Source organism: Myotis myotis, unplaced genomic scaffold (genome assembly GCF_014108235.1).
Source record: "Myotis myotis isolate mMyoMyo1 unplaced genomic scaffold, mMyoMyo1.p scaffold_m19_p_15, whole genome shotgun sequence".
Taxonomy (NCBI): Eukaryota; Metazoa; Chordata; class Mammalia; order Chiroptera; family Vespertilionidae; genus Myotis; species Myotis myotis.
Window position 1 is genome coordinate 14918247 of NW_023416319.1, and position 26828 is coordinate 14945074.

General features: G+C 53.3%; 2 protein-coding genes across 6 annotated transcripts in view; one reads left to right on the forward strand and one right to left on the reverse strand.

The window, feature by feature from the left end:
• Positions 1-7793, reverse strand: part of CFAP58 (cilia and flagella associated protein 58) — a 103765-nt gene extending 95972 nt beyond the window's left edge. The window contains exons 1-2 of the mRNA XM_036337372.1: positions 7754-7793; positions 1494-2290 (exon numbers count right to left, since the gene is read on the reverse strand). Coding sequence (XP_036193265.1) covers positions 1494-2290; positions 7754-7793 — 837 coding nt within the window. The remainder of the gene's footprint in view (positions 1-1493; positions 2291-7753) is intronic.
• On the forward strand, positions 1447-25323 carry LOC118669764 (inositol 1,4,5-trisphosphate receptor interacting protein). Of its 5 annotated transcripts, XM_036336062.1 has the most exons (4): positions 1447-1584; positions 11671-11772; positions 19826-20029; positions 21636-25323. In XM_036336062.1, the coding sequence occupies exon 4, from the start codon at positions 21649-21651 to the stop codon at positions 23305-23307; it is 1659 nt and encodes a 552-aa protein (XP_036191955.1). In that variant the 5' UTR covers positions 1447-1584; positions 11671-11772; positions 19826-20029; positions 21636-21648; the 3' UTR covers positions 23308-25323. The 5 variants fall into 5 exon arrangements, with proteins under 5 accessions (XP_036191955.1, XP_036191956.1, XP_036191954.1 ...); XM_036336063.1 differs by lacking the exon at positions 19826-20029; XM_036336061.1 differs by lacking the exon at positions 11671-11772.
• The last annotated feature ends 1505 nt before the right edge of the window (positions 25324-26828 follow it).

Below are 26828 nucleotides of genomic sequence, written 5' to 3' on the forward strand. Positions count from 1 at the left end.
TCGAAGTCTGGGCCCCGGGCAGGCCTTCTGGGCCCTGGCATGAAAGTCTGAGACCCGGATGTAGGTCTGAGCCCCAGATGGAGGTATGGGCCCTGAGAGGGAGGTACAGGCCCCGGAGGGAGGTCTAGAACCTGGGAGGGATTCTGGCTCGACCTCTGGATCAAAAAATGCTGGTCTGGACTAGGGATGGAGTTCTGGGTCCCCACTACTAGACTGGATGCTTTGTTCAACGTCTGGGCCCTGGGGTGGCCTTCTGGGCCCTGGCATGAAGGTGTGGGACCCAGATGTAGGTCCGAGCCCTGGATGGAGGTATGGGCCCTGGGAGGGAGGTTCGGGCCCCTAAGGAAGGTCTGGGTCAGAAGTTGGGGCATTGGGGCATAGAATGGTGGTCTAGACTACTATGGAGGTAGGACCCCGATAAAAGACTGGATACTGGGTTTGAGGACTAGTCCCCAGGATGGCATTCTGGGCCCTGGCATGAAGGTCTGGTACCCGGATGTAGGACTGAGGCCCGGATGGAGGTATGGGTCCTGGGAGGGAGGTTCAGGCCCCCGAGGGAGGACTGGGCTCTGGGGGGAGTAGCAATGGTGATAATCACTTGGGTGTTCTCCTAACATCCCCAACCTGCCCTCACTGGTGTTTGACTCCCCCAAAGCAACTTTATGTAGGATTAATTCAGCCCTTCCTGGTCACCTCTGCTGGCTGTGGAATCTGGGCAGGTCACAAAGGTCATAGGTTATGGATTTCAACCCGCTAAGTCCCACCAGGGCGGTGCTGCCCTCCTGGCCTCAGTTCCCTGGTGTCTAAAACAGAAGTCTAGCCAACTTCACAACTGTTACCAGACTTTGGAAACTAAAGCGCCCTCTGCAGATAAAAGCATCTAAAATCCTCGCTTTCCTTTGTGCTTAGTTACTAGGGGAGAGAGGCAAGATGCCTTCGTTTATCATGAAATTTGGTGAGTTATTTTAAGCTTTTCCAGCCGAAGAGGAGAAAAGGGCCGGCACTGTTTCTGTATTTATATTTCCCTCCAGAGGACAAAAGAGGTGTCCCCTGGAATCCAACTCCCAAACAATGCGCGGGCGGAAAACGCACGGTTAGGTGAGCATCCACTGGGACCGACTTTTAAGGGAGTCCTCCCCGACTCCCTGTCCCCTCCCCCCGTTTACTCTGATGGCCAGACCCCGTCCCTCCTGGTCACCCTCCAGTTCTGCTGCCCCCTCTGGAGTTCCCGGGGGGCGGTCAAGGGACAGACCTCCGCGGCGGACCTGGGCCCGGCGTCCCTAACTCGCGCGCTCCTCCTTAAGGAGCGGCTGTGGCTGAGAGGAGAGGCGGGTGTTTCGTTCTTATAAGGAGGAAAAGTTTCTGTGACATCCAGGAAATGAGTAACTGCGAAGCCCTTTAGAGCGCGGCAGATGGAGGCCAGAAGGCGGGAGCAGGCCGGGGTGTCTCCGCCCCCGATCGTCTAGTCGCCCACCCGGACCTCCGCTGCAAACGCAGCAAACAGCGGCGCCCAGGCCCTGGGGACCCCGAGTGCAGCCGGCCCGCGCGGTCCTCCCGCGACGGCGAGCTGGACGGAGGCTAAAGGTAAGTTTCTGCCGGCGGCCGCGAGGCTCTGCGTCCTCCTCGTGGGTGGGAGGTGGAAGGAGGCGATGGCCACGGGGGCCGAGGCGGAGCTGCGCCGAGATGGCGTCTTGGGGCGGGGGTGCCGGGGCTGCATGCGGGACGAGGGGGTCTCCTAAGGTCCCTATGTCAGGGGCTGACTCTGGAGACCCTGTGCAGCGCCGGTGCCAAACCGGGCGCATTGTCCCCTGCGGTTCACGATTCCTCCTCGCGCTGCGCGGGGTCCCGCGTTCCACTCTGGGCTCCAGCCCCCATCGCGGGCGGGCGGCTCCTCTTCCAAGCGCCCGAAGCGGGACCACGTCTTTGTTCCTCCTGCCCGACGATCCGTTACTTTTCACCGTCTGAGCTGAGTACTGGGGCTCAAAGACCGGCCAGCTCTCTTCCCGCTTTCTTCCCCCTCCTGGAAGGAGGGAGCAGGAGTGGAGCTTGCTATTCTTTCTCCGTTTAGGGTAGTGAAACTGTGAGGTTGCTGGGGCCGGACCAAGCCCCCGCCGCTTCCTCTTTGAGACTCTTAGTGAAGGAGATCCCACGCTGCGCAGAACTTTCTCTTGGGGTTGCAAGGTCTCTGCCATCTGACCCATAACTTCACCCCAACCTTTCCCAGTGTCTCCACCTTTCTGTGCCATCTGAAAGCTCTGGGGCAGGGCTTCCGATTGGAGAAGGTCCTTCTCTAAAAAAAAAAAAAAAAAAAAAAAAAAAAAAAAAAAAAAAATGCTGCCCCAGGAAGGGAAAATATTTTACTCTCTGTGATAGCACTTTGCTTTCCCCCCTCTGTCTAGTGTGAGAAGGAGCCTCCTTTCAAAACTAGAAGAGCACCAGGTACTTGGCAGAGCCTGGCGCCGGGCTTTGGGATCTCAATCAGTTTCGGAGTTGTATTCCATTTTCTTGTTCCTCTTTTGGATTTGACCAAGGGCCCTTCCCTTTCAAAAACCAGCTCTGCCTTGGAGAGGCTGCCAGGTAAAGCTAATTGGTGCCCTGTGCAAGGCCCAGGTCCAGGTTACACCAGTAAATGGCACGGCACACTGTAGAACTGCTGCCCTTCACCTCCTGACTGATAACATAATAGGCTGTGCTTTTGAGTCCTCCTTCCAGCCTAAGTGGCTTTCATTGTTTGCTAATTCCCTGCGTCTGCTGCTGCTACTCCAGGCCATTCTGAACCTATGGTTTCCACTTGTGGGTAACCGTGAAGTGGTTGTACTGACTCTGCTTTCGCTCCCGGGTGGATGGAAAGGCTTTTGCTCCAGTGCCATCCTCCGGCTCCAGAACTGTCAAGGATGCAGCAGTTTCAAGCTCGAGCCAGCAGGGGACAAGGATCTGAAATTTAACCGGATGCCTTCATCCCAGAACTTGTCACCTTTCCAGGAACAGGCTCTCAGCTTCTGCAGTGCCCATGAGGAGAACAAAGAGGAGGGTATGTGGGTGGACTTTTTATCCAAGGGCAAGTTCAGGGAGGAACTGCTGGATAGAGACTTATGGCAAACTTGTCCATCTGAGAAGGCACTGTCTGGGAGGAACCTAGTTTTGTATTTTTCCCTCTTGAGCTCCTCGGGTCAATAAAGAGAAAGAAAGTGTGCGGGGGAGGTTCTGTCTGATGGAGGGGGTACACATATTGGTGGAGGCAGTGACAAGCATCCTGGGCACAGAGCCCAGGAAGAGTAGAGTTCGTCCACTGGAGTACAGAAACTCCCTTCTTAATGTCTCTTCTTTCGAAGGATACCACCACTGCCAGATGGGTACATGTCCACGGTGGGGGGAGGTGGAATGGTGAGCAGGTTCTGAAAGGTATGCTTGTGAGGGAGAAAGGAATGAACAGGCAATAGTTCCCCTAAGGATCAGAGGCCTGGCGGCTCAGGGCTGTGACCTTTAGGAATCTCAAGTATTCTCACTTGAGAAAAGACTTGCTCTGCCTGGCCTCAGAGACTCGCTGGCTAGGAGAAGCAGGGAAATGGAGCTTACTGAGAAGTCAGAAGGAACCTGCCAACAACTCGAGCTCCTCGGTAGGTATGCGCTGCCCATCATTCAGCAGAGACGGTGGCCATCAACAGTGACCGAGGAGAGTCCTTTCAGAGGTTAAGCCTCTGTGACTCCATGTTTGGGGCTGAGAGTCCCCTCAGTGGGGATGAGGGAGTAGGGCAGCCTGTGGGGCTTTGGGGGGGAGGCTTTAACCCAGAAATGTCCTAGGTGGGGGCAAGTGCACCCGGTGTGCTGGGGAGCTGAGGAGCAGGTCCTTATGTACGGCTGAGACCAGTCCATCTTGGGCTCCCCTCTAATCCAGTCTTGCTGGGGAGGAGGATATCGCCAGGAGGATGCTGAGAGAGGGTAAAAATAACCCCCAGGGCTGCTGGTTCCATCCTTTATGAGAATTAGAAAAAAGGTGCTCCCTCTAAAGGCAAGAAGGTGTTTCCCTGGTGCCATTTAGAAAAAGGAGTCTCATCTTGACACGGCCTGGGCACTCAGCTGGGCAATTGCACGTGAGTTGGACCTATCCTCGCCACCCCGCCGGGTGTTCTTGAGCAGTACTCCACCTCTCCAGCCACACACAGCAGCCTTGATAACCAACAGTCATTAAGGACTTAACATTTTCTGGGCTTTTTTCCCCCCCCAAAAAAACCCACGTGGCCTGTATTAAACTCGTTTAAACTTCACCATAGCCCTATGACATTAGGTATTGTTATCCCCATTTTATAGATGAGGAAACTAAGGCACAGCACAGTAAAGTGTTCAGGAGCCTGGAAGCTGAGTCCCAACCACTGAGCAGCATTCCCAGCACAAGAAGCAGGTTAAGCTTAAAAACCGTTTGCTTGAGGTCTCTTATGGGGGGAAAGAGGGAAGAGCAGTTGCCTTTTTCTTTCTTTATCAAGGGAAGAAACATCCACTCTCAGCTCAGACAGAGGAAATGATGGGAAATTCTTCTGGCAGAAGAAAGGCACAGAAAGAAGAAGGCAGGCCCAGCCTTGATGACTGATGGCAGGCCTGGCCCAAGCATCAGACGACTTCTCAATAACTGGGCGGTGTGAGGTGGCAAATCCAGTTTGGGGCCTGGCATGAGGGTGATGAGTAAGTGCCACTTGGGTGTGGCACAGAGGGAAAAGGCCACAGCTACACAGGAGCCCTCACCTAGGCAGAGAACTCCCCCAGGAATGGAACAAAGTGGGAAGTGTCTAAACATGCTGTCCTGACACTTCCTACATCTGCCCCTCCCCCCAGCCCCATCCCCTTCCAGATCCTGTTCACCTGCAAGCACCCTTCCCAAGCTCATTCAGGAAACCTTTCCCAAAACTTGTACCTCACAGCTCCATCTTTATGATCACTTATTTTCCGCGCTATACATCTCAGCACTTAATTAGCTGGAGTGGCGCATTTTTCTCCATACAGACGGACAGAGAGACAGACAGCATGTTAAACAAACCAGGCTTCTCAGCCAATAAGGAATTCTCAATGACTTTTAAAAAAATATATTTTTATTAATTTCAGAGAGGAAGGGACGGGGGCGGGGGGAGGGAGAGAGAGAGAAACATCAATGATGAGAGAGAATCATCGATTGGCTGCCTCCTGCATGCCCCACATTGGGGATCGAGCCCACAACTCAGGCATGTGCCCTGACGGGGAATCGAACTGCGATCTCCTGATTCATAGTTCAACACTCAACCATGGAGCCACACAGGCCGGGCTCTCAATGTCTTAATGTCTCTTGGGAAGGGCTGGCCCAGCAAATTCCCATAACGGTAGTGTTTACCTGGATCATGAGACCCGTCCCAGGGTCTGGCTCTTAGTTGTACCCACTCAGAAACCCTATCTCCACAATTTCCAGAGTGGTTTGGACTTTGGCTATTGAGTTACCTTGAGAAAGCTCCCAGAAGTGGGTATACAAGTCAGAATGCTAGTTTATTTTTATTTTTCAAGGAGACCTTGTGGTGCAGACTGGATGCTATCTGTTCCCTGCATCCTGGGCAAGCTATCTGTTCCCTGCATCCTGGGCAAGCCACGTGGGAAACCAAAGATTAGAAGGCAACTTGTGTTTAACAAAGCTGGAGTCAAGGTTGGGGGCGGAGGGGAGTTGAGGAGTGATGTCCAAAAGCATGGGGCTTTGTTTGCCTCTGTAGGCCTCTCACCAGTGGAGAAACACCTGCCAGGTAGACCAGTACTCCAGAATCCTGGCTATGTGCATTTCCTTGGTTAGTTCCCCAAAGTCAGTGTTTACCTGGTAGGATTTCCCCATTTTCTTTTTTGTAATTGAGCAATTTTTATTTATTTTGCTTAGTGCATTATAAGTTTTAGCTCCCAGCCACTCAAATTGCATTTGCATAAGTTTAACTACTAGGCAGATTTAGGGTTGGAGTTTCAGGCCACAGGGGTAAATGCTATATGCAAATCAAGAGGACAGTCAGGTGGCCTGGATGAGTCAATAGGTAGCCAACCACAAAAAGAGGAACCTGGTCCCTAATATGCACTGCTGCAGGGGGAAGTGGAAGGGCCAAGATTGGCCACCAAACTGCAGCCCCTGCGTCAGCATGGAGTCAGGCAGTCCTAAGGCAGGTGATTACTTTAGCTCCCCAGCCACCTGGGCATCCTGGTTGGCTTCTTTGAATTTAAAGGGCTCTCCCTTATCTCCGTCCAGGCCCCCTCGTGGCCCATCTTTAGTAAGCTGCCATCTCCAGTTGCCCCAGAGACATGGAGGTGTGACCCAGGAGGAGGGCAAACTTGGGTTGCATCCTGGCTCCACCACTCAGTGGTTGGGTGTTCTCTGTATTGAGGTAACTGCCTTGACTTTTCCAAGCCTTGGTTTCATCATCAGTAAAATGCATGGAAAGAGCTAAGCACAGTGCCTGGCACAGACTGACACTCTGGCTCATATGAGCTCTTAAAGATAGTAGAGGTCAATGGAGATTCTACATTCTCTGCCAAATTGGGACCCTAGCTTCCCCATTAGTACCACTGCTCCCTCCTCTGAGATCTGAGCAAAGGACAAGGTCACAGGGACCCAGACTGTCCTAGATGGTGAGAAGGAGATCATCAGTGCCCTTGTGTGTCCTTTGTTCAGAACTGAGGGCAAAGCTGCTTGTCCTGACCTTTCAGTCAGCTCTGGGAGAGGGAAGGTCAGGTTTGAGGCTTGGCCTGCCACAGGCAGCCAGATGGGAGAGAAGGGTCAGAAAGGTTTCTGGGAGAGAAAGAAGGTCATTTGGGAGTGCCCAAGAGGTCTACAGGATCCTCCTCAGCAGTTTGAGACCTGTGGTGTTTTCTGGCAGAAAGCAAACCCCCCTCAAATCGGTTGGCCCACCCCATGACATCAGCAGAATGGAAGCACTTTGCAGGTGACATCACTGTTGCCCAAGGCAACAGCACCTCCACCTTAAGGTAGACCAGGAGGAACAAACAACCACCCCAATTGTAAGACAGAGGAGCACAGAAGGCCTAACATCACAGGTGTGTTTCTCAGAGGACGGGCAAGAAGAGGGAGGGGCTGCAGGTCCCAGATCTGGGCTGTGAGCCAACTGGGGGCTGGTCTTCCGGCCTTGGGTTTGGCCCAAGGGAATAGAGCACAGTGCTGACAGCTGCAGTCTTGTTTTCTTCTCTGAGCTGTGACAGGGAGCAAAGAGCATGACTCCATACAGGGGCTTCTGGGCCTCCCTTCTACACAGGGATGGGGACATCAGAACTGTGGCTTCCCTCTTCTTCACCCTCACCCCCAAAGAAAGTGAGAAACAAGGATACTTAGGTCCTTACTATGGGGGGTTTTGGGGCCTGACTGAGGGAAAACCTTCATTCACTGATTGGGCGAGTATGTATTGTGAACCTACGATAGGCAAGGCACTATGCTAGGGATTCAGTGGCCACATGTAGCTGTGTGGTCAAATACACACAGAGAGGAGGAATGTCCGGAATCCACTGCCCCAGAGGTTGGAAATAGAAGCAAGGTCTCACCGGTCACCTCTTACCCAGCTCTAGCACGCCCCTTGGAATTCCTGATGGTTCAGTTAAACCTTTGGAATCCCTTCCTGCCCAGTAGTTCATGAAGGGATGCGGAGGTATCTGAGATACACCTCTGTTAAAGAGGACGGCCATAGGTGTCTTCTGTGTCCTGCCAAAAGGAAAGCCTGGGGACAGACAGCGTTGTGTGTACTAGTAAACTCACTTGGCAGTTCTGATGCTTGGTGGTTTGTGGTTTCCACCATGTCTCTTAAGGTGATGCCTCCTGTTCTCCTTAAGATAAAAATTCCTAAGCAATGACTGTTAAATGCCAGCACAACAAATGAAAATTGCAAAAAAGGAAGAACCCCTTGCCTTAAAGAAAGGTAAAAACCTAGACGATGTGGTAGTTTTCCCTCTAAAGAGGTTTCAGAACAGGAATTTCCTTGTCTTTCAACTTGAAGGTATTCAATTAAAGTTTTTGCTTTACACAACTGCCCATAATTTCAGGTGTTCTAACATAGCTTCCCTGACTTCTGGCATATCAGTGGCTAAAGAAATGATCCTAATTTTTTATGAATGTAGCCTTTTCAGGGTTATAAATAAAAATTGTTTATCATTAGCAGAGAATATTATTTTCAGATTATGCTTAGGAATCTGGTCCTCAAATGAGTTGTCATGATCTTTTGTTCATTAAAGTAGAATAGCCTTTAAAAAACAGGGGGGAGGGGGGGGAGCCTTCATCCATCAAGTACCTACCCTGTCTGAGCCAAGCCCCATCGTATATATTTATTTCTCTTCCTCACAACAGCCCTTTGAGGTAGGTCTTATTCCAGTTTTATAGGTGAAGACACAGGCTCAGAGAGGCCAAGCTACTTACCCAGAGTCACAGAGCTTCAAACCCAGATCTGTGCCTCCCATAACCTTTGACTCTTTCTGCCACCTCAGGCCTCTGCTGACACCCTAGCCCAGTGACCGTAAAGGTAGCATACAGAAACTCACAAAATCTAAGTGTCAAAGGTGAGAAGGCAACAGGCAGATCACCAACTCCAGGTTCCCTCTTGCTGTGACATGCTCTGTGATATTCGCTGATGGAGCACATTTTCCCCATCTGTTTAATGGGGACAGTAGCAGCCAGCATCAGATAATATTCAGAGCACTTGAGATCCTCAGATGGCAATCCCTAGAAAAAATACAAAGCCCACAATTTTCAAATGACTCACTTCCAGGTGGATAACACAGTGGGACACTCACTGCTTGGGAGGAGGGCTCACCTTGAAGCCATCCTGGCTACTCCTTCCTCCCTCCAGGCCTTCCCTGCGGTGGATTCGCCAGAGTCTCCTATCAGCCTGGATCAAGCCAAAGAGAGGGCGTTGCCATAATTCTGGCCCTACATGTTAGTGCAAGACCACGTGCTCATAACAAACTGTTCTCCTGGGAGCCTGTTTCAATAGCCTTCTTAGTAGCAGACAGGGGACCAGCCTGCAGTTCATGAAAAGGTCCTTTGTTTGCTGAGACTTTGTTCCTGAGTCGCTGAGGAGACAGGACCACAGTGTGCCTGGGATGGAGGGTGTGGACGGAGAGCAGGGGATGCCTGACACCCCTGTATGCTGCTCCAGAACCCCCCTGGGGCATCCATGCCACTTTCCTGATGGCCCACCCCGAAAACCACTGCCCAGTGCCCGAAGAGCCCTCGCTCCCTTTTCCTAATCCACTGCGGAGAGGGCTTCCCCATCCTTTGGGCTGAAAAGCCATTTCATGTCCCAGGTCACACTCCCGTTATCTCTTCATTAAGTCTCATTCCCTGCTTCCTGCCTAAATGCCACCTAAATTGTCACCTGCCTTTCCCTAAGCAGTATAGGGGAGGAAAGCCCGTAGGCGTGTCTGATATTTCACACACAAGCCAGGTCACTGAGCAGCAACATGGGGAGACTGAAAACTAGAAAGTTAGTCCTGGGTTCGAATTCTGGCTCTGAGATATTGAATGAGTGGCCTCACCTCTCTGTGCCTTCGTTTCCTTATCTGTGAAATGGGGACAATACCTCCTACAGACATGAAGCATTTTGCACAGTGCTTACATCTGGTGTGTTGGTTGCTATATGCTACTGCTAAACCCTCCTGCGGGTGATAGGGCCTTGCAGCTTGTTGGGTTTTCTCTGGAAGGGGAGACTTGCTCATCACTGTGCCTAGGATTGCTTCTCTGCTCCTTCGTTTACCTAAATCTCATCAAACTCTGCAATCCTCCATTCACTTTTCATTTCAAGGAAGTGGGTGTCAGGGAGAGAGGCGGCTGGGGGTCAGATAAACTGACATTGGGGTTCATTCCTGGGCTATTTTCTTGGTAAATGGTGGTGGTGAGTCAGTCTGCAGTTACGTGGAGGCCAGCCAGGCTCTGGTCGGTCTCCAGGGCTGCGTCTGGAAGGGTTGTTGCTCACATTTCCCAAGGCACTTACCGCTGTTGGCACTTTGCTTTTCTGATCACAGGGTGCCTCCCAGGAGAAAAACATTAGAAGTTACTTCATCCAGGACTTCCCACTGTACTCCTGTTTCGGATTCTTACTCCTGGGAGTAAAGGCGGCAAGGTTCTTTCTTAGTCCTGACTCCATTCATTCATGCATTCATTCAGCAAGCATGCATGGTGTGCCTGCACCTTTAATGCCGGGCATCAGACACCAACACTGGTTTGTCCTTCTAGGACAGTGGTTCTCAACCTTCCTAATGCCGCGACCCTTTATTACAGTTCCTCATGCTGTGGTGACCCCCAATCATAAAATTATTTTCGTTGCTACTTCATAACTAATTTTGCTACTGTTATGAATCGTAATGTAAATATCTGATATGCAGGATGTATTTTCATTGTTACAAATTGAACATAATTAAAGCATAGTGATTAATCACAAAAACAATATGTAATTATATATGTGTTTTCCAATGGTCTTAGGCGACCCCTGTGAAAGGGTCGTTCGACCCCCAAAGGGGTCGCTACCCACAGGTTGAGAACCGCTGTTCTAGGAGCTCAGAGGGAGAGGAGGAACTTTTAGTGGATGCTGCCAGACTGGAGTGGGGAGCTATGAGTTTCCCAGGTCCCAGGCGCCCTGCTCCAGCTGTGTGGCAGCCCCTGAGGCCTTTAAAAGAGAACATGGAGGTGGGGGAGACATCTTAGCCATATCCCGTCTCCTGGAGTTGCTGCAGGGATGTCGGTGACCCTCCTCTTTTCAAAGGAGTACCTGAGAATCACCCTGCAGGACAAACAAATAGAAAGGAGACCTGGCCTTATCACCAGTACCATAGGCAACACCATGGCCTTTCCAGGGCACTACCATGGGACTTCCACGCCATAAGTAGGAACTATTCTTCTATCTTGAATTAGGGGATTAAAACATCAGCCTTCTGATCCCAGAGTTGGCCCCTTGGCTACCATAGGGAAGCCTCTACAACATGGTAAGCTCCTCTGAGCTAAAGAGCTTTGGGCTGTTTCTTTCTGGGTGGCCTCGGGGCAAGAGTATGTCCCGGTGAACTTGGCAGTGTCAGTGGCTGCTCACCGCCCACCCCACTGTGGACCTGTCGTTGGTTTAAGGACACCTGCTATGGGTCAGGTGCCGCCTCCGGCAGCAGCCAGGGCAGAGCGTGGGCATCACTCACCATCACGTTATCCCTGTGGCTGGAAAACGACGTGGTTGTAGGTCAGTGTTGTTTTGTGTCATTCTCAGGGAGGGTGTCTCTCTGTGCTCATAGATGATTCTGGGGGTAGTCTTGCTGCCTGTACCTGGCCTTCCGGTCAAGGCCCCTGCTTTCCTTGAAGGACAAGAACTGGGTTGCTGTGACTGGCGCGGCCCTGCTTTGGGAGGGCAGGCAGATGCCTGGCCCTGTTGCTCAGGCCCAGGTCCCTGCAGCAGGGAACACAAGCCAGGAAGCCAACCACAAGCTCTTAAGTTTTTTACAACGGGCTTGGCCTCCCCCTTGCCTTTGTGTCTCTTGCTGTTTCCCTTTATTAAGATGAAAGGGGTTTTAGATCTCTGCAAGCACCGAGCATGAGTGTGTGTGTGTGTGTGTGCGTGTGTGAGTGGGTAAGCATGTGTGTGCTCCTACATGGGAGGCCCACAGCACTTCCCTTTCTCCTCACCCATCTCCCTCTCTCTCCAGCCCAGCTGGGGCCCAGGCATTGTGTCAGGTACCACCCAAGCCACAGGGAAAAACAGCCCAGGATTTCTCCGTGTCGGGGCCAGAATCCCCCTCAGCCAGGACGTGAGTAAGAGGTGTTGGGGTGGAGAGGGTGGGCAGGGGAACTGTGTTTTCTGTGGCCGTGAAAAACCCCTGGGGGCCCATTCCCCATGCTGAGAGGCCAGGCTGTCTTTCTGAGCTGGGCTCTCCTTGTTCCCACCAATAAGGAAGGTGGCTGGTGGGTACCAGCAGTCTGTTTAATTCCATCCACCCCAGCCCTTCCTGAGAGCGGGCAGCGGGTGCGCAGGGGAGAACTTTGTGTCCCCTTTGTTGTCCTTTGTATTACTCTCTGGTTCCTGCTCCACCCCCTCAGGTCTCCTCCCCATCTAGCCAGTGTGTTTGCTGTTGTCTGGAACCTGTTTCTGTCCCTGACCTCCCTGCCCAGCAGCCAAAGTGTGGCTGGTCCTGAGCATTCGCTGCTCTGCTTGGGGGCGTGGGTGGGGGTGGAGAAAGAGGGCAAGTTTGGGGTGCCTTGGCATGCCTGCCCTGAGGTGGGTGTTAATGTTCCCTCCTCCAATGTGCAGGTGCTCTTGTGGGTGAGATGGGGCCCACAGACAGGGAAACTGAGAAATGCAAGCTGAAGCCAGACCCGTCTGAGGGCTGCTTCACCACGTAGCACCGTGTTGAGTTGTTAGCACGCCCCTATGATTTCACGTCTAAAAGTCTCAGATGGGAATCGGGGGTCCAGGGAGGCCCTTCGGTGCACACTTGCTGTAGGAAACCCTCCTTCTGAGAACGGAGCCTTGAAGATTTCTTTCGAAAGTGAGTGTGTCCAGCATGCAGGGTGTGAGCATACTGGTGCGTTCCCAGCATCTGGTGGGCCCCAGGATTGCAAGTGCCCCGCGTGCTGTGAGCAGGCAGCCCTGCATTTGGTCTCTGCCAGGCACTCTGGGGAATGGCAAGACAAACAAGCCCTGCCTGGCCCTGCCCGGGGAAGGCAGCAGTGGTACGAGACCAGAACTCAGGAGCTCATCTGATGAAAGGGCAGGTCGGGGTCACGGAAGAGGAGACTGCCCTGCGTCTGGAGCCTCAGGCCTGGCCTGGCCTCCAGCTCCTCTGCACTGTGCCTGCTTGTGTGGCCTTGAGGCGTTGCTCAGCCTCTCAGTGCCTTGGGCTCCTGCCTGAGACACGCAGCTCAGGTGAGAGAGCTGCTAAGGATGAGATCCACCTACACAAGTGGCCGGGCACTGCCTGCACTCCGAGGGGCTTCACAAATACTTCCTCTCCCTCCACCACTTCCGTCCCTTTCAAGAAAGGATTTGTCTCAGGAGAGTGTGTGGGTGGGGGAGTGGGGGTTGGGGGAGGGGAGAAGGCGCCTGGAAACGGTTTCTGAGATAGGCTCGCTGTGAGGACGTTGGGTAGGGTTTTGAGCTCAGAGATGTGAGGTGTGGACGTGGTACAGGGAATGGTGGGGAAGTATAGGAGGTGTCTGGGGACAGTTGATAATCTGAAGTGGCCGGAGCAGACTGAAAGGAGCCAAGGGGTCCCCTGAAGCTGGTTGGAGCCAGGCTGTGAACATCAGGCTCAAAGCTCAGTCCTGTTGGGATGAAATAGGGACCCTCTGACGTGGGGAAGGAAGCCCCCCAGAGCTGGGGAGTCTGTCTGTGGTGACTGGGATAAGGGGCAGCTCGAGAAGCTGGTTCCACAGGTCCATGCTAGCCAGGCCCGGGAGCCCCGTTCGTGTGACATCCCCAGGGTGGATACTGGAGGTGGGGAGAGCGGGGTGCATGGAGCTCTGAAACCGAGTTAGTCTCCTGGGTCTGCTGTGACAAAATACCACAAACTGGGTGGCTTTAAACAACGGAAATGTGTCCTCTCGCAGTTCTGGAGGCCAGATGTCTGAGGTCAAGCCACCTGCTACGCCACACTCCTTGCAAATGCTCCAAGGAAGAAGCCTTCCTTGCCTCGCCAGCCTCTGCCTCCGTCTTCCATTGCCTTTTCCTCCCTGTCTTTTTCCTCAGTCTCTTTATAAGGACACTTGTCATTGGACTTAGGGTCCACCCGGGTCATCCAGGCTGAGTTCAGCTCAAGATCCTCAATTTAATTGCATCTGTAAAGACCCTTCCTCCAAGTGAAGTCGAATTCACAGGGCCTGGGTATCAGCATTTAGATTGATCTTTTGAGGCCCACCATGCCACCTACTGCAGTGACTGCTGGATAAGGAGAAGGGGGATGTGGGCCTGGGCTCCACGGAGCCCCTTCCTTGTCTCTTGGCCGGCAGACCTCCCTGTCATCCCTTAGCCTCTTCCCCTTCCACAGCCCAGCCTAGTCAGTCAGTCTGTCTTTCTGCTCCAAGACGCTGTGATTTTCCGTGATGTCCCGTGGGTCAGGGCCCCTGCTGTCTGTGGGGAGTCAGCGTGGCTGCACAGGAGGACACCACGTCCTTCCTGGGTGATTGATGGCTTCCCTGCCTTCTACCTCTTCTGGGACAGGAAGGATGTGGGCTCTCCCACCCACGTCGGGGAAGTCCAGGCTGCTGACCTTCCTGTGCCTGGACTGGCCAGCTGCATGACCCCAGTCCAGAGGATGGGATTGGCATCCTGGTGACTCTTTGGAAACCCTTTCCTCTTCTGAGAGCGGGCTTTGAGGAAACTCAGTGCTTTGGTGGGTGTGACCAGGCACCCTCTGCGAGTCTGGCCAGTGTGGCCAGGTGCGGCCATGCCAGCAGAGCTCACCTTAGTGAGAAGGCCACTCCCCTTACAGTGTATACCTTCCCATGGCCTCACCGGTAGGTCCACCTCGACTGGGCATGGGGGTGGGGATCTCTCCTCTCTGCTCTCTTATTCTCTTCCCCCACCGTCACCAAGGCCCAGTCGTGACCCCTGGGGCCTCCTGAGCCCAGGTTTCTGCTCAGTCTGCCTGGGATCTCCCCTGGGTTAGGGAGGGGAGTGGGGCTCTGGTTCTCGGGTCCTGGGGACCACTGACCATAGTCTGTAATATCAAGTGCTCCCTAAGGCGGGGTGTCTTTCTCTTTGTTTCTAGTCCCTGGGAAGACCATGGGGAAGACAGTTCTGTAAGCCCCGTGCATAGGTTTGGCACATAGTCAGCCCTCATAAATGCTAGTTATGATTATTCTGAGGGTGGCTACTGGGGCCAGCTGGGAGGCACTGGCCAGGAGGATGGCGGGTCAGAGGAAGTTGAACCTGGCTGGAGGCCAAGCCTAAGGTCCTGCCTAGTGGGAGAGGTGGAAGGTGACTGCAGGGATGCAGGGAGGGTTACAAAGATGCTGAGAAGGGGAGGTGCTAGGGGCCCAGGACTGCACCCTTTCTACCCACTTTCTCAATTATTTTGTGCTGGGCCTCTTCCTTCCTATTTCCCCACTTCCTTTTTTTGCCTGCCCCTCCCTCTCCTATCAGGGCCTATGGCCTGCCAGGATCCCACCTCCACTCCCAATGCTGCTCAGCCCCTCTCTGCTGCCCCAAACTCTCTCCTCCATCCCTATTTGGGGTGCAGGTGAAAAGAGACCTCAGCCAGAGATGCCCCGATGGTGGCTCTATGGCCTTGTCCTTGCTGGGGCGTGGGCCAGTCTGCGAGGCCTTTCTCCTCACACAGGGACCCCCGCTCTAGAGGGGTGGGAGCCAGTCATGGTGAGCAGCAGTGTATTCAGAGCTACTCTTGTCAAATTGTCTGTGCAGAGTCTATCTGCCCACTGGCCCTGAGTTAGGCGAAGAGAAAGGAGTTTGTGGAGACATCTCACTCCTCCATCTGACCGTCTCTTCCCAAATTCGTGATAAGTCAACTCCCACTGACATATTTATTGGGCACCTGCATTGTGCCCAGCCCTGAGCCTGCTGCCCTGGGGGAGACAGGGGCACAGCAGCTTCTGGGCCTCCTAGAGCTGTACGTGGGAAGGCAGAGACCTACTGGTGGGTGAACTGACACAAGGAAAGAGCAGGAAGGTGACAAACGATGGTGCCCTTGGACTCAGCGGGGAAGTTGGCCTTACCCCAGCATGGGGCCTGGGCTCTGTTAGAAGCTTAGAATGAGGATGAAGCCGATAGGCCAGACCACAGAAGAGCCTCACCAGGGCTTCAGAGGGACTGCTGCTAGGACCCAAACTCCAAACCCGGACTCGGGGTCAAACTGGGGCTGTGCATTCAACCTGTCCTTTCTCACAGTCCGATGTCTCCAAGTCCTGGGGAGTTTGGAGGACAGCTGGCTTGGGTGATCTGTGTGGTTGCCACTGGGCAGTGTCTTCGGGCAGAGGGGTAGGGGTGGTAGGGCTCACTCATGCCCTTGGGGAACAGAGAGATGGGGGACAAACTACAGACAGGGAATCTTAGAAGCCACCCAGTGGACCTCCCTGACCATCAGTCTCTTCATGAGATAAGGATGTTGCAACTATCTGATATTCTGAAAATTGAATGACAAAACATGCAAAGTACTTAGCTTCCTAAATGTGGGCTGTTAATGAAAAACATCATCACTTTCACAACTTCTGTCTGTGGGAATCCCTGTGAGGTTGACAGATAGGATATGCAGCCTGCCTGGACCACCTCTCCCTCCACCCACCTGTCCTCAGAGTCAAATGCATCTCCTCTTTAGGCCTCGGCTTTCTGGTTTGTGAAATAGGGCTTAGGTTAGTATAACTACATTCTGACAGTTGAATTTGTGGCTTTATTACCCCCAAACTGCAAAACTCCCGCACAAGGCCAGGCGCACAGTAGGGCTTCAGCCCAAACTTATCAAGTTTGGGTTGTCCTTGGCCCCTTCTTTCTCCGAGGGCCCAGAACCTAAGCAGTGAGAAAGGGATCCAAGTCACCCCCTGGGGTGAAAAGTGCTGTCTCCTGCCCTCAACCCACCTCCTTTTTCCATTTTGTAAGAGAGCACATCAGCTGCTCCTCTGGGCTCAGAGGATGAGGCCAGGGCCAGGGCTGCCTTTGCTGTTGTAATTAGCAGAGCTAATTGCATCTGACAGGCTGGGCCTAGGGCAGAGCCTCGGAGAGCTCCAAAACCTGGGCTTCAGTGACACTCCGGAGCCCCACCCAGCTCCTCTCCCCCGCCCCCACGCCCCCCCCTCCCCCCCCCCCCCAGGCCTTCCCTGCTTGGGCAGGGGTGAACTAAGACCTGTGTGGGCATTAAAACCATGTGGAGGGCTTGCAAACACAGGTGCTGGGCCCAGCCCTGTCATTTCTGATCAGCAGGTCTAGGATTGCACGGGACAATTTGCATTTCTAACAAGTACCAGGTGATGCTGGGAACCACATTTTGAAAGCTACTGGTCCAGCGGGACTGCTGGGAAGCTGAGAAAGGGGTCCTGAGCACCACTACTGTTGAAGCTGGAGTCAGTCAGCCCTGGGTCGGGGTAGGTGTGCGTTTTGGGGTAGAAGGCATATTGAACACATCGTGGGGTTGGGCACAGGCTCCCACTGTTCTGGGTTTGTCGTAGGAATTGTGTCTGGAAGAAGGCAGGGAAGTGGATGTGGAGCTGAGGGGTTTCATGCCCACATCTCCCCAGGAGGTGGGCACAGGGAAGATCTACAGACAAGGAAGGGTCCCGGATGAACAGGAATAAAACTGTCTCCTTCTGCCTTTTCGTAGCCTGTTGCTCACACACCACTTATGCCCCACAGCTCATTCTGTCTTGTGACTCATTTGGTGGCTGTCTGCTTCCCCATGTGGGCTGTGGTGTTTTTACTGGCGAGGATCATGCTGCAGCCTCAGCACACAGTGTGTTCCTTGCTCACAGTAGGTGCTCTGTAAACCTAGCACCATGGAAAGAGCTTGGGCTGTGCAGGTAGAGGCAGACAGAATAGCTGGACCTTGGCCAGCTGTGCCTTTTCTAGCTGGAAAAGCACCTCGTCTCAGGCTTTGGTTAACTCATCTGTGAATAGGGGTAACCCACTGCTTAGAAAGCTATGGGGGCCACTGTGTACAGCGCCCAGCATATCCTAGCAAGGGCTTGATGAACGGAAGCATGACAACTCGTAGTGGCGTCCACTGGATTAAACTATGGTGGAGGTGCTGTAGGGGTCTTGGGGGGGGGGGGGCACAAGAGTGAGGGACCCCAGGGAAGGGAGAGGCCACCTTGGATTTCTCCCCTAGGGTCTGGCCAGGCTCAGAGTAACAGTCAGAGTAAATCACTGGTTCTGGCCAACCACCTGCAAACCTCTGCCCCAGCCCCTGCTGCCCCGTGCCCCTGGCCCTTTGCCAAGCTAAGTTTAGCTGTGACCTGCATGGGCTGCCACGCTCTGTGGGCAGGGGCCGGGGTGGAGAGGAACTCAGCAGGCTTCCTGCCGGCTTCCTGGCAAGCAGATAGGCCCAGCCCTCTGAGTGACCCAGGTTTATTTTCAAAGCCAAACCCACCAAGTGGATATCTCAGATCACATGTGTGGGGCAGCCTCATAGAGGTTAGGTTCTTCCTTTGGGAAGAAGAGAGAGAGAGAGAGAGTGTGTGTGTGTGTGTGTGTGTGTGTGTGTGTGTGTGTGGTTTTGTGAGAGGCTCTGAGCTACTTGTCCTGTCCCCAAAATCTCCAAAATTCTAACTGCCTAGATTCCCTCCGCTCATATTTTTGTCCCTGTGGCCTCCAGGCAGTGTTCCCTGTGACTTGGTTTGGGGAGGGGAAGTAGCGGAGGCTTCAAACTCAGCCCCATCTAGTAGGCACTGAGCAGACAGAGCCAGCCTGTGCAGAGGTTAACTAGGAACAGAATGACTGCTGGGATCCCCTCTGATCCCTGGGAGGGCGTTGATGTTTTAAGTAAGAAGTGAGTCAGCGGGAACTCTACCTCCAGGAGGATCCAGGGCTCAAAAGGCTTCTCCCCTTTGCTGGGGGGCAGGGTGGACCGAACGGGTGTGCCAAGGGACAGCAACCCCCAGGCAGTGTTTGTGCTTTCAGAGCACTTTTGAGCGTGTGTTCCTCCACGCCCTGGGGCTCAGGCAGGGCTGGTGTGCTTAACAAGTGAGAAAATGGGCCTATGGAGGCCGAGATGGGGAGGAGCCCATGCTGTCAGGTGCCTCCCCTTGGCCAGGCATCTGCAAGCCCTTGAGATGCATTATCTCGCTTATTAACTCAGTCTTCCTCTGAAGGAGGGACTGCTGCAGTGGTGCTCCAGAGAAGCCAAGTGACTGCCCAAGACCACTCAGCAAGGAGCAGAGTCAAGGTTCAAGCCCAGGCCTGTCTGCTTCTACCGCCCAGGCTCCTTCCACTGTTTCCCTCAGGCTCCTGTCCAGGTCTTGTTTGTAACCCTACTCTTAACAGTGTTATTGTGGGCTGCCTGCATCCTGCCAGAGCTCCTTGGAGGGGCATCTGTATGGCCCATTCCATCGTGAGCCCCGCAGGAAGGTTCATCTGCTCTTCCCATCCCATCGCAACTCCCCTTTTACAAGAAAACTTGCTCAGGGGCAAGCATTTTGCTAAGTGCTTTATTTGAACTCTCTCAATCAGGCTTTACCATAGAGGTAATACCCCATTTTACAGATGAAGAGACTGAGTTTCTGGGAAGTTGAATGATTTGTCCAGGTCACATACGTAGTAGGTGCACGTGCTGGGTGCTAACCTAGTCTGTCTCCTCCAGAGTCCTTCCTGTTCCCCCTCATTCACGGAGTCAGTTGCTCCAGTGGGTTTGGAGTTTTGAATCTTGCTGCCCCAGGACAAGGTGACCCTTATGGCCCTTTATCCTCCTGCAGACACCAACACAGGGAGCCCTGTGGAAGCTTCAGGCAGAGAGGACTTCCTAGTCAGGGCTTGGCGATGGCACCACTCCCCAGTTGTGGCATCCTACCCTGAGTTGACACGGAAACCAACCTCCTGGGTTGGGAGTTGCCAAGGGCTATTACTATGACTTGTCAGGACCTGCTGAGCCCAAAGGTGTATGACTAAAGGGGAATTCAAATTATCTCCTAACTGGCTGCTGCCTGGTATTCTAGTATTAATACTCCTTTATCTTAAAACTCGATTCACATTCATCCGACAGTCTCATGGCTTTGCCTTGGGCCACCTGGCAAAACTTTCCATTGATGTTTCTCTAATGTAGAAACCAGGGCTGATCTCAATTACCTAACAAGCTGCTCCTTGTCTGGGTTAAGAAAAGCTGGCTATCTGCCCCCCTACTTTTTTGTCACCTTATCCCTTTCCAGTGTGACTTCCTCCACTTTCTCCGGTCCTCTACTTCCTCCTCAAGTGGAAACAACCCGTTTGCTTCCTGCTGACACATCCAGCTGTGTACAGCGTGGAGTCACATCTGGGCAGCAACTCAGGCCATTTACATCCTGGCGCTGCCAGTAGAAATTGCAGAGGGATCTTAACTTGGTGACAGATACCTGCTGCTTGGCACCATTAGGGTAAGAACCAAAACAGGTGGTTTTCAGGGTGCAAATTCAAGATCAGAGAATGGACTCAGGCAACGCAAAGAAGCTTCTATCAGCATGTGTTGGCATGCACCAGGGGTGTGGTGGGAGGAGCTCTCTGCATTCTCTTTGTTGTTCAACAAGGATCTCATTTGGCCATTTGCTCTCCTAGCTGAGGTCTCAGGCAGGAAAGAGGCAGGGCAAGTGTGGAAAAGGCCCATTGTCATTTCCCAAGGTTTCTGCTGAGATAAAAGAAGGCCTTATGTACGGCCTACACTGTAAGACAATGCTTCTCAGACGTTAATGTGGATGGGAATTAAAATGCAGATTGTGGTTCAATAGGTCTGGGGTGTGGCTGAGATTCTGCACTTGTCACCAACTCCCAGGAGATATTGCAGCTGCAGAGTGTGAATGGCAATGATGGTAAGGGGTTAGTCCTTCCCCAAAAGTCCCTTGATACCTAAATATTCATTTATCCTGGAGGAACGGAGTATCCCATTTCTCAAGTAAGATGTCCCATTTCATGTTCAGATGACTTATGGTAGGAAAACCAATGACTGGTGTGTCTCCAAGATTGTCCTGGGAAAGACCCGAATTTGGGGTGGGGTCTTCCAGATCAGAGGGGTTTGCAGTAGGGAAAGATAAGGGCTCAAAACTGCTTCAGAAGCATAGCTGTTCAATGAAAACATGGTGTGCACCATTCACTGTGCTGTGTGTGCCATTTGCATGGATCACGACATCCATCAATGCAGCAACTCTGGGTGCTATGCTTCCCTGGTGTACAATAAGGAAACGGGCTCAGAGATGTGGCTTAACATGCCCAACACCACACACCTAATCAGTGACAGGGCAGGCTTTGGAACCCAGCCCTCTTGTCCATTGGGCTTTACTGCACTGAGGAAAGATGCATTGCCATACAGCATTCATTTGGGGAAGACGGGGATATCTTATTCAAGACTATATGGGTTTCAAGTGATAGGAAAACAACTCAAACCAACTTCATCATAAAGGAGAGTTTATGGATTTATATGATTTATAAGCCAGAGGCAATGGCTTCAGGCATAGCTGGATCCAGGGGCCCACTTTCCTCTGTGTTGGCATCTTAGGCAGACCCTGCTTTGAGGTAGCTAGGAGCCAACAGCATTCATGATCCTGTTCCCCTACCTCCATCTCCCATTGACCCGGATGGAGTCATGTTCAGTCCTGAACTAATCACGTGGTGGGGGTGGGGACTAGTCTTGGGCCTGGATCATATGCTGCCCTGGAGCTGGGGGTGTTTATCCCCACCCAAGTCATAAGGACTGAGTTGTAAAGAATTGGTTCCCAGGGAAAGTGGGGTGCTGCTACCAGAAAGAGGAATGTCTGGGAAAACAGCAGAGGTCCATCACAGTGGGTCATTCAGTCAGGATTGCTGGTGTGGGACAGTGGGGTTGTTGTTCTCCAGGTTGTACTGAAACAGTGAGGAGAAGATGGTGGGTGGGGTGTGGGGAGAACCGTAGGACATTCCCAGATCAACAGGGCAGGAGTTGGTGGGAGGGTCCAGGGAAGAAGAAGTGTGAAAGGAAGCTTGGTGTGATTGTCGGTCTCTTTCTGTTTCCAGGAAAGCTACAACCATGGCGCTGGGGCTCTTCCGGGTGTGTCTAGTGGTGGTCACCGCCATCATCAACCACCCCCTGCTGTTCCCGCGGGAGAACGCCACGGTCCCCGAGAACGAGGAGGAGATCATCCGCAAGATGCAGGTGCTTGAGGAGAAGCTACATCTAGAGCAGCTGCGCCTGGAGGAGGAGGTGGCGCAGCTGGCAGCAGAGAAGGAGGCCCTGGAGCGGGTGGCCGAGGAGGCCCAGCAGCAGAATGAGAGCCGCACGGCCTGGGACCTGTGGAGCACCCTCTGCATGATCCTCTTCCTAGTGATCGAGGTGTGGCGGCAGGACCACCAGGATGGGCCCTCGCCCGAGTGCCTGGGCGGGGACGAGGACGAGCTGCCCGGCCAGGATGGCGCCCCCCTCCGAGGCATCATCCTGCCCAACAAGGCCACACTGGACCACTTTCATGAGCGCTGCATCCGGGGGGCCACGGCGGACGCAGCCCGCACCCGGGAGTTTGTGGAAGGCTTTGTGGATGACTTGCTGGAAGCCCTGAGGAGCCTATGCAACCGGGACAGGGACATGGAGGTGGAGGACTTCATTGGCGTGGACAGCATGTACGAGAACTGGCAGGTGGACAAGCCGCTGCTGTGCCAACTCTTTGTGCCCTTCATACCCCCTGAGCCCTACCACTTCCGCCCAGAGCTCTGGTGCTCCAGCCGCTCGGTGCCCTTAAATCGCCAGGGCTATGGCCAGATCAAGGTGGTCCGGGCTGACGAGGATACGTTGGGCTGTATCTGTGGCAAGACGAAGCTTGGGGAAGACCTGCTGTGTCTCCTCCATGGCAAGAACAACTTGGCGCAGCCCGTCAGCGAGGTGGAAGACCCACTGTGTGCCAGAGGTTCCCCATACCTGGACACGATGCAGGTCATGAGGTGGTTCCAGGTGGCCCTCACCAAAGCCTGGCACCGCATCGCCCACAAGTATGAGTTCGACCTGGCCTTTGGCCAGCTGGACACCCCGGGGTCCCTCAAGATCAGGTTCCGCTCAGGGAAGTCCATGCCCTTCAACCTGATTCCTGTGATCCAGTGTGATGACTCGGACCTGTACTTTGTCTCCCACCTTCCCAGGGAGCCCTCTGGGGAGACCCCGGCATCCAGCACTGACTGGCTCCTGTCCTTTGCTGTCTATGAGCGGCACTTCCTCCGGATGACATCGAAGGCACTGCCCGAGGGTGCCTGCCACCTCACCTGCTTGCAGATCGCCTCCTTCCTGCTCTCCAAGCAGCGCCGCCTGACCGGCCCCAGCGGGCTGGGCAACTACCACCTGAAGACGGCCCTGCTGCACCTCCTGCTGTCCCGGCGGTCCACCGACTGGAAGGCCGGGCAGCTCGACGCTCGTCTACGCGAGCTGCTCTGCTTCCTGGAGAAGAGCCTGCTCGAGAAGAAGCTCCATCACTTCTTCATCGGCAACCGCAAGGTGCCTGAGACCCTGGGACTCCCTGAGGCCGTGCGCAAGGCCGACCCCCTCAACCTCTTCCGGCCCTTCGTCCTGCAGCGAAGCCTCTACCGGGAGACAGTGGACTCCTTCTATGAGATGCTCAAGAACGCCCCGGCGCTCATTAGCGAGTACTCCCTACACATCCCCTCAGACCACGCTAACCTGCCCCCAAAAGCTGTCGTCTTGTAGAGCAGCCGGAACCTCGAGGACCAAGATGCAGGGCATCCCACTTGTCCACACTCCCAGGGGCACCTGCAGGCCCCGTCCTGGGGAAACGGCGGGCTTCTTTGGGAGCCAAGGCTCAGCCTGACAGAGGCCCTGTGCTGCGGAAGAAATAGAATTCCAAGCTGGAAGCCAGTTTGCTTTCATGCCACCAGGGCTGCTGGTGAAGCTGGTGTCTGGGTTTGGGGACTGAGCCTTTGCAGCTTACTTTTGGGTCATCGAGAATGGCCAAGATGATGACGGAACACTCTATGGACATGGAGTTAGAGATAATGCAGCATCACTTCGGGTGTAATTCTTTTTACATCCCAGGTCCAGCCTTTACTTAAGTATCAACAGAGGATGGAAGGAATGCTGACGGGGTTTGTGTTAAGACCGTGCACCCCTATTTCCAGGAACCCTTGGCCCCAGGCATCTAGTAGGGACAGCTATGGGAATTCACCACCTTCCATCCACGGCCTGCATGGCCTGTGGCTGCCATTTATATTATTTGGTGAAAAGACCAAGTAGAGATTCAAGGCCCTGAGTGGCTAATGTCTCTGTTGCACATAAGTGGGTACTTGGGGGCAGAAAGAAGTTCAGTTTGCTACTTTTCAGCTGCATGTCTTATCCAGGGTACACACCCTTCTCCCTGCCCCTTTCCCCAGCATGCTGTGCCCCAAGCACCATGGGCACTGCATACCATGCTAGGTACCAGTTCAGTGATCCCTCGCCCCTCTTTAATCTCCCACAGCTGGTGGAAGAGGGCAGGCGCTAAAGGTAGAGGGGCACAGGATGACGGGTGAAGGCCAGCCTGGTACCTGGGGTGCTGGGATCTGGCTTGCAGTCTGACCTCTGATGCCCAGTCCAGGGGAAATTGCAGAGCTGAGAGGTGAGGATACCGTAGCCCTGAGTCCTTCTGGGGGCAGGAGCTACTGTGGAAACCCAGCTCCCAGGCCCAAGACCCCCTCAATATCCTTTCTGGGTGGCCCTCGCTGGCTGCACAGATGACTGACACCCTAAGAATCCAACAGGGGCTCTGCTGACTGGAAACACACAGACAGCATTGCGGGCACAGCCCCAGTCCTCAGAGAGGCCACCTCGGCACTGCTGGGGGCTGCGGTCATTGGCGGGCCTCAGAGCCTGCGGTTGGAGCTGGCCTCTGTCTGCAGGCCTAGTTCAGGAGGGTTGGGAAGCCGTTCCTTCTCCACTTGTGGCTTCACTGGTCCTTTGGGATTTCCTCTCTTGGCATCGCCTCATTAACCCTTGCAGGGAGCCAAGGAGGAGGCAAGAATGTGTGTGCCTTCACCAGCACCTGGTTCTCCCTCCAGGGTGAAAGCTGGCTATGCCTCCCAGAAAGCATACCCAGTTCCACAGGGTGTCAGGCTCACCACGAGCTGAAGAAAGGATATTGTCCCTACCCCAGGAGCGCTCTCACCTGGCCTCAGAGTGCTCATGATGGACAGTTTCCTTGACAGGGTTAAGTGAGGCGGGGGAGGCTCAGCCACAGTGGAGCATTGAAGACTGTGGGAAGCCTTCCATGTGAGCTGGAGTTAGACAGAGCAGGGCTTGCATCTGCCCTCCCTAGGCCCACCATGGCTGGGACCAAACCTACCCACGTGGTCTCCAACAATAGCCCACACCCCTCATTCTCCTGGGATTCATTTCCAGAATCAGGGTGAATTTCCTTATTTATTATACCCTGTGCCTCCCCCCGCCCCCTTCATCTTTATCTTGTTGTGCTTGGAAGAGACCCCACCAACCAAGAACCAGAGGCCAAGACCAAGCCAGATACTCCCTCGACTTCCCCTTTGCTTCCAAGAGAAAATTCACTGAAAAAAAAAAAAATACCTTGTTTATACAAAGAAGACAGAACTCAGCGGGGAAATGGGGATCTTTTATCCACCAAAGCAGCTTCTGAAGCAGAAAGCAGCAAAGCTCTTGGTGTTTCTTGCTGCCTTATTTATATTAATGGAAGAATTAAATTCTTGCAAGGAGTAGAAACTGGTCACAGTGTTTGTTTTTTACTTCTTCTGGAAATCTGTGAGGTTCCCAGGGCAGAGTTGGAAAAGGGGGTAATTTGGTGGGTTTCCTATTGACGGACAGAAGCTTTCACTCTTTTTTTAATTCTTATGCTTTCAGGAAACTTTTAAAAAATAGCAAGTAGCCCAGCCCATGTGCTTAGTGATCGAGCATCCACCTATGAACCAGAAGGTCACATTTTGATTCCTGGTCAGGGCCCCATTGCAAGCTCAATCCCCAGGAGTACAGGAGGCAGCTGATTAATGATTCTTATCATTAATCTCTATCCCTCTCCCTTCCTTTTTGAAATCAATAAAAACATATAAAGAAAAAAAATAGCAAAATAGGACATGTGTAGCCCATCTTTGAGGCAGCCTGCAGAGTTGCCGAAAGGGCCTTGGAAGCCGGCTGCAGGGCGGAGTGGCGCCCAAGACCTTATTTGACAAAGTTTGACATGTACAAAAAAATGTGGGAACGGGAAGCTTTTGGTTTTCAAGGACAGATTGTCTTAGATGGACGAGTTTGAGCCTTTAGGACACCTAGGCCTTCCCACTGAGGACAGCTCCACTCTCTTTTGCCGAGGAATCCTTTTCCTTCCCCAGGATGCGTGGCTTTACCCAGCACCTGCTCGCTTGCTGGCCAGAACACTCCAGGGCTGCATTTTGCTGAGCCTCTTGACAAGGCTGAAGTGAGTAGGGTCAGCCCAAGGCCCAGAGGTTAGTTAGGTTGGGGAGGGCCCTACATCCTCAAAATCCTCAGCCCCGGCTTCTGCCATGCTGAGGCACAGCCCAGGTTGAGAACCTAGAACCAGCACTTTGGTTCATAGTCAAGGTCACCAGAAACACCTGGAGAGCTTGGTCAAATGCCCACACCCCACCTTGAACCTACATGGTACCCATGTAAGGCTTTATCTCTAAAGCTCCCTCTAATGCAGCGGTTCTCAGCCTGTGGGTCGTGACCCCTGAAAATACATCCTGCATATCAGATATTTACATTACAATTCATACCAGTAGCAAAATTACAGTTATGAAGTAGCAACGAAAATAATTTTATGGTTGGGGGTCACCACAACATGAACTGTATTAAAGGGTCGCGGCATTAGAGTCTAATGACTGATGACATCCTGGGTTGAGGATGGCTTTTTACATCCTTTCCAGATGGAAAGTTAAAACTCATGGCCTGCTTGCCCTACAGAGCTGTTGGAAGAAGCCAACAGGCCTGCTTGGGATCAGCTACACCACAGCTTCCCGTGAGCGCCCCACACTCACACCAGTAATAAGAGCAGAAGAGAGACGGTGGGGGAGGGAAAAGCTGGTGAGCACTTCTTTCTAGCAGGTCATTAATAGTCTACAAGCATTTATTGGGAGCCTGATATACGAGGCATTGTGAATGAGAAAAAGAAATAGGGCCAAGCCTGTGCCCTGGGAAGCACAGTAAGGTGGCCTCTCCGATCCTCACCTGTGAAAAGTGCCATAAGAAAGACGGCA

Excerpts from the sequence above, each read along its gene's own strand:
- LOC118669764 (XM_036336062.1), top strand. The coding sequence starts at position 21,649 with ATGGCGCTGGGGCTCTTCCGGGTGTGTCTAGTGGTGGTCACCGCCATC.